We start from the raw sequence: 7,354 nt of genomic DNA on the forward strand, positions 1-7,354 counted from the left end.
GTGTGTGTGTGTGTGTGTGTGTGTGTGTGTGTGTGTGTGTGTGTGTGTGAGGCTGACATTACAGTAATTACAGGAAAACCTAGGGCAGACAGTTCCAAACATTTCAGCTGAAGGACCCTTTTGCCCATGTAAACTCATAAGGGAGATCCTAATGCAGACGTGAGAGATGGGCTCCACCAGGGCCTTCTCTGCCCCGTACCGCAGCTGCAGCTTCGGGAAGAGGTAGAAAAACACCGGCCTGGACCCTGGAGCCACTGGGGCCTGGGGGCCCCCGTGAGCTCAGCCTCCACAGGCTGCCACGCCTGCTGGCCAGGCTGAAGGAGTGACTCTTCTGGAAGGCCAGAGCTTTCAGATAATTGGGAGCTCACCTCTTTCAGGTACCTTTTACTTTATATTTGTTTTATATGTTTTTTTAAATTGTGGTGAAATATACATAACATGAAATTTACCATTTTAACCATTTTTAAGGGTACAGTTCAGTGGCATGAAGCACATTCACGTTGTGGTACCGCCATCACCACTATCCATTTCTCGAATTTTCCCATAATGTCAGAAACTACCCATTAAGCAATAGCTCTCCTTTTAGCACCTTTTTATTTTACCTGAACCATTTAGAGCTTTTTATGCTGACTGAGGACCAGTACCTTTGGAACAGGCAGGCACAAGCCTGTTTTCCTCTGTATCAGTGCCTGACCCCTACGGGAAGGTGCCCGTGACGACTGAAGTCCCAGCAACACATGTCACAGGTCTACACGCGCCACCCCTGGGCTTCAGGGCCTCCTCATGCAGCCCAGCCACTGTGATGGATATCAAGGCCAGGTTTGATCAGGGAAAGGCAGTGGCTTTTGTGGGGCTCTGGGGCACCAGTGGGTGCCCTATTGCTTGGGGACAGTGGTGCCCCTCTGACTGGAGTATGTTTTGGATTCAGTACATGACCACCAATTTGGACGGCTAGCCCTGTTAAATACTTCCACTGGCCAACAGTTCAGTGCATCTAAGGAAACATTCTTTGAATCAGTGAAGCTCATTACACATGGGCTTTCGATTCCTGCCGTACACAATTTAAATCACCACTTTCATTTTCAAATTATTCCTCCTGATAAAATGACCTCTCACAACCGAGCATCTGGGGAGGCCTCACAGCGTCGTCTCGCCAGGTGGAAAGCTGGCCCCTTGCAGGTGCTTTCTGTGACCCTCCCACCCTGCCACCTCTGCCCCCATGGGCACCACATCGGTTTCTTTGCCCCCACGTGGCCAGTGAGTCTGTGGAGTGGAGCAGAGCCCTTTGGCCTCAAAACTAAAGGCCACCAGATTAGAGGGGAAGTTTTCTCTTTATTTCCTAAGATATTTTAAAGACTTTAAAATTATAATGTTTGAATTTTTATGAGAATATTCAAATAACACATATAAAGTGTAAATCCCCTTTGACTTCTCCATCTAGTCCTGCTATGGTCCATATCACCTGCAGGGTGGCCACCATCTTGGGTTTGGTGTGAACCGTCCTGGATCGGGCATGTGTATGTACACAGAGAGGTATGGTTTTATTTTCCATAAGTTGGATCAGACGACTGATACTGATTTTCAGTTTTGTTTTTTTCTCTTAAAATGTTTTCGAAATCTTTTCACATGAGCATATACAGCTCGTTTCAATCACTGCGTAGTATTCCACATTATGACGGGAGTGAAAATTTTATTAGACTATTATTGGTGGGTAATTAGGTTGTTCCCCCCTTTTTCCTAATTACAGATAGCACTTCAGTGAATATACTTAGGCGTTCCTCTTTGGACTCATATGTATTTCTTAGGATAAACACCTAGAGTGAAATTGCTGGGTGGAAGAGGTGCAAGATTGTACACATTTATAATTTTAATAAGCACTGTCAAGTCGTCCTCAAAGAGTCTGAATTCGTTTAGGCCCCCATGTTGTACTTATCCTCCTATGTAATTTCCATGTGTATAAGTCGGGATGTTATCAACCTCTTCAATATTTGCTGCTGTGATGGGTGAAAAGATGCTACACTGTTACTTTGCTGGTTACTAGCGAGGGTGCACCTCTTTTTATCGTATCTATAGGAGTCCTCTATATACTCTGGATATTAATACTGTGGATACTGAGTCCTTTATATACTCTGCATAGACGTGTGCTGTGCAGTAGGTGGCCAATAGCCACATACGGTTATTTAAATTTAAATTTAGATTTAAATTTAAAAAAGTAAGTTCAGTTCCTCGGTAGTACTAGCCACATTCCAAGTGCTCTGTAACCACCTGTGGCTAGAGGCCACATGTATCAGACAGCTTGGATGTAAAATGTTTTCACGCTGTGGAAAGCTCTGTTGGAAAAGGCTGCCCCACACGATCATTTCTAGTTCACTCATATGCAGTATCCTTTGTCGTACAGGGGTTTTAAATTTAGTTTTTATGTTTTGCATCCTGTTGAAGAAGATTACCAATTACCTCTAGATTCGAAACAAATTCTCCTAATTCTTCTAATACTGTATTTGCTTCTTTTAAACCAGCACTTAAATCCATCTGGAACTGATTTTTTTTTTTTTTTTTTTTTTTGGGTTTGCGGGCCCCTCACTTTTGTGGCCCCTCCCGTTGCGGGGCCCAGGCTCCGGACACGTAGGCTCAGCGGCCATGGCTCACGGGCCCAGCCACTCCGCGGTATGTGGGATCTTCCGGAACTGGGGCACGAACCCGTGTCCCCTGCGTCGGCAGGCGGACTCTCAACCACTGTGCCACCAGGGAAACCCTATTCTACACTTTTAATGATTGTTTTTAGCCTTTTTTTTTTGGTGGTGGGAGGGACTCTCACAGCCTCACCTCACCTGGCTCACTATGGAACAGCCATGTCAATACAACTGCATCAGTCAAGACTTTTATTAAATGGACTTTATTTTTTAGAGCAGTATTAGGTTTACAGAGAAAATGTGCAGAAAGGACAAAGAGTGCCCTATACCCTTCTCTACAGTTCCTCCTGTTGTTAACATTTTGCATTAGAATGGTGCCATTTTCACAATAGATCCATTACAGTATCATACAGAGGAGTTTCACTGCCCTAAAAATCCTCTGTGCTCTGCCTGTTCATCCCTTTCCCCTTGACCCTTCAACCCCTGGCAACCACTGATCCTTTTACTGCCTCCACAGTTTCGCCTTTTCCAGGACGTCCTAGAGTTGGAATCATAGTGTGTAGCCTTTTCCGATTGGCTTCTGTCACTTAGTCACATGCATTTAAGTTTCCTCCATGTCGTTTCATGACTTGAGATCTCATTTCTTTTTATCACTGAATAATACTCCATTGTATGGTGTACCACTGTTTATCCATCCACCCAACGAAGGACATCTCTTGGATGCTTCCACGTTTTGACTGTTATCGATAAAGCTGCTATAAACGTCTGTGTGCAGGTTTTTGTGTGGACATAAGTTTTCAGCTCCTTTGGGTGAATACATAGGAGAGTGATTTGTCGGATCGTATGGTAAGAGTATCTTTAGTTTTGTAAGAAACAGACAAACTGTCTTCCAAAGTGGCCTTAACATGTTGCATTCCCACCAGCAATGAATGAGAGTCCCTGTCAGCGTTTGGTGTTCGGTGTTTTGGATTTTAGCCATTCTAATGGGTGTGTGGTGATAGTATTTTAGCTTTTAATGTTGCATAAGCCAAATTCTTCCTTGCTCATTTTTAGAATTTCTGGGTGATTTACACACATAGTAAATGTTATAATTTACTTAATTAGGATTACATTGAATTTAAACATTTTGGTATGGAGAGCTTCTTATCTAGGAGTATGATGTACCTGTTGTTTTATTTACATTCTATCCCTTCAGTAAAGTTTAATAGTCTTCTTTATGTTTTGCTGATATATTAGGTATACTTACAGTTACTTTATTGCCGTTTTGAAAAGTTATGCATTCTAATGTTTTTAATCTGGCAGTTTTGTTGAAACTTTTATTTCTAAAACTTCATCAGTGGATTCTCATGCACATTCTAGGTTAATAATTATCAGCAAATGACAGTTCTCTCCTCCTCTCCAAGATTTAGATATATCTTTCTTTTTTCACCTTGCTCCTAACCTGAATAGGCTTCTAACCGTCTGCCTTCGGTTATAACATTTGCTGCCGTTTCTAATACAGCTCCTTTGTCAACCTAAGAAAATTTCCTGATGTTCCTAGTTTGCTAAGAGCTTCCTTCCTTCCTTTTTTCTTTACCCCTCCCTCTCTTCCTCCTCCCGCCTTTCCCTTTTCCTTCTCTCCCTCCAGAAGTGATGTTGAATTTTATCCTGGGACTTTTTCACATCTATTGAGATAGTATAAGGTTTTTAATGTTTAAAAGGTTAATGTCATGAACTGTGTTGAGTCACCTTCGCTTTCCTGGAGAACATCCAGCAAAGCCATGATAGATTATTCTCGTAACACTGCCACACTTGCTTTGCCAGTGTTTTTGCTTGTTTGTTTTTTGCATCTACTTTCAAAGAACGATAAACCTATACTTTCCTGCTACCCCACCCTTGTCTTATTCTGGGTCATGTTAACACGTGAGCTTCCCCCCTCCCCCTGCCCTAGTCATGGTCACAGTTTCTGTAAGCTGAGAATAGTCCTTGCCGTGAAGTTTTAGTAGAACCTCTTTGTACGGTTCAGTGGCCAGTTACCCATTTTCGAGGTTGAACTTTAGCTTTCTTTTCAGTCTCTTCTAATTGTTTCTATAGACATGGTTTCTACCTTTTCTTGAGTCAGTTTTGTTAATTTATTTTTCCTCGCAAAATCATCCATTTTATATAGATTTTTCAAATTGATATAATATCTGTACATGGTATTTTGCGATTTATCAGAATCCTTTGTTTATCTTTATGTTCCCTTTATCCTATCATCTCTGCTTTTGTCTTTATTAATTCCTTCCTCTTACTTCCTTGGGGTTTGCTTTGTTGTCTTTTTAATATTGGCAGTGGTTTTTTGTTTTTTGTTTTTTTTTTCTGGCTGCGTTGGGTCTTGTTGCTGCACACGGGCTTTCTCTAGTTGCGGCGAGCGGGGGCTACTCTTTGTTGCAGTGCGCTGGCTTCTCATTGTGGTGGCTTCTCTTGTTGAGGAGCACGGGCTCTAGGCACGCGGGCTTCAGTAGTTGTGGCTCGCAGGCTCTAGAACGCAGGCTCAGCAGTTGTGGTGCGTGGGCTTAGCTGCTCCGCAGGGGCATGGACTCGTCCCGGACCAGGGATCGAACCCGTGTCCCCTGCACTGGCAGGTGGATTGGCAACTGTTGTTTAGAGTTTCTCTTCTTTGTTCCCAACTGTTTCATTTATTTTTTATTGAACATAAACTTTTTCTTGAAGTGTAACACAGAAAAGTGCACAGGTCGTGGGCTGTATAAATTCCCCAAGTGAACACGCCCATGTAACCAGCACCCAGATCCAGAAGGAGAACATTGCCAGAGCCCCAGAAGTGCCCCAGGCCCCCTTGCAACCACGGTGCCCTCTGTCAGGGGGCCGTTACCCTTCTAACTCGTCCATTAGTTGCCAGCTTTTGACCTACATATAAATGGAATCAGACCGTCTGTGCGCAGTGTCTACGGCAAACCTTTTCCATCATGGCTTCTGTCCAGGAGCCCCGAAGCAAAGCGGCCTCTGGCCTGAGCACAGTGTAAGGGGTGGGTTAGTACCGGAGCGTGCTGCTGCTGTGTAGGATTCGTTTAGTACAAGGACGACGCAACACGCATTCTGGGTGCCGAGACCTTTCTGGCCTACTTTCTTGTTCATGGTTTCGTTGAAGAAAGGTGAGGTTGCCAAGAAGGTAAGGTGCGCACGCACCACGGCTGCTGCCCCGGAGAGGCCTGGCAGTGATGTGGGGCTTGACTGCCCAACCCCTGGGGGGACTTGACGTGCACTCGTCCAGCAAGTGTCCAGCACATCCATCCCCTTAGGAAGAGAAGGAGATGTTTTGAAACTTGGCCACTTTCTGCTTGCTTCCTGGGTCGGAAGACTCCCCTGGGCCTCAGGGTGGAGGAGGCGGGCAGTGGGGTCGTTGGCACAGCAACGCTCACCTATCGTTTCTTCCTTGTCTTTTTTCTTTGCCCTCCTGCACACCCCAGTCTCCCCTTTATTGTCCTTTCCACCCTCCCTCCTCTCTTCTTCCTCTGCATCCTTTTCTCCCGGCCCTATTTTCTGCCAAGCTCTGCCCTCCTGACGCGTCTTCCCGCCCTCCCGCCCTTTCCCTCCACCCCACCGAGCACCGAATGACTCTCGCCGTCTCTCTCCCTCTGCCTCCGGCAGGAGATGTGCTGGTCATGAAGATCAAGCAAGAGAAGCCAGAGTGGCTGCTGCAGACGCTGGGGCCACAGGCCGCGCTTTCCCAGAAGGATAAGGAGAACATTTTCCGGCAGCGTCGGAGCCTCCCACTATGCCAGACCGTGGGGAAGCCTCGAGCCTGGGGGGGACAGGAGGAGACTGGGGGTCCAAGGTGGGCCCCTCCCCTCGAGCAGGACGGCGGGCCGGCAGGCCGGGCTCCGGGGGTGACCCCCAGCCCCCTGTGCCCCGCTCTTTCTGCCGGTGAGGGTCACTTCGTGTGCCCGGACTGCGGGAAGAGGTTCAGCTGGTGGTCGACCTTGAAGATCCACCAGCGCACCCACACCGGCGAGAAGCCGTACCCGTGCGGCAAGTGCGGCAAGAGCTTCAGCCAGAAGCCCAACCTGGCGCGCCACCAGCGGCACCACACGGGCGAGCGGCCCTTCTGCTGCCCCGAGTGCGCTCGGCGCTTTAGCCAGAAGCAGCACCTGCTCAAGCACCAGAAGACCCACTCCCGGCCCGCCACCCACCCGTGCCCCGAGTGCGAGCGCTGCTTCCGCCACCAGGTGGGCCTCCGCATCCACCAGCGCGCGCACGCCCGGGACCGCCAGGGCACCCGCGCTGGGCTGCAGACGCTGCTCCGGGACGCCACGGCCCACCGGGGCTGTCGCCCGCGGCCGGGGCCCCGGCGGGGGCGCCCCGAGTGGGCCTGGCTGGGGCTCTGCCAGAGCTGGTGGCGCCAGCCCGGGGCCCGGACCGCCGCCCCCGCCGAGCCGCGCCAGTTCATCTGCAACGAGTGCGGCAAGAGCTTCTCGTGGTGGTCGTCGCTGAACATCCACCAGCGCATCCACACGGGCGAGCGGCCCTACCCGTGCCCGGAGTGCGGGCGCCGCTTCAGCCAGAAGCCCAACCTGACGCGCCACCTGCGCAACCACACGGGCGAGCGGCCGCACCCCTGCGCGCACTGCGGCCGCAGCTTCCGCCAGAAGCAGCACCTGCTCAAGCACCAGCGCACGCACCTGCCCGGCGCCCCGGCCGCGCCACGCCCCAGCCGCGCCGCGCTGCGGGCCCACCAGCAGGCCCAC

The 7,354-nt window shown here is 49.0% G+C and overlaps 1 protein-coding gene across 1 annotated transcript in view; it reads left to right on the forward strand.

Moving 5' to 3' along the window:
- ZNF775 (zinc finger protein 775) overlaps positions 1-7,354 on the forward strand; it is a 20,968-nt gene that overhangs the window by 11,198 nt on the left and 2,416 nt on the right. Inside the window, exon 3 of the mRNA XM_029233083.1 lies at positions 6,258-7,344. Within this exon, the coding sequence (XP_029088916.1) occupies positions 6,258-7,344 (1,087 nt within the window). The remainder of the gene's footprint in view (positions 1-6,257; positions 7,345-7,354) is intronic.

The sequence above is a fragment of the Monodon monoceros genome, unplaced genomic scaffold (genome assembly GCF_005190385.1).
Source record: "Monodon monoceros isolate NGI ecotype Baffin Bay Population unplaced genomic scaffold, NGI_Narwhal_1 Super_Scaffold_2, whole genome shotgun sequence".
Taxonomy (NCBI): Eukaryota; Metazoa; Chordata; class Mammalia; order Artiodactyla; family Monodontidae; genus Monodon; species Monodon monoceros.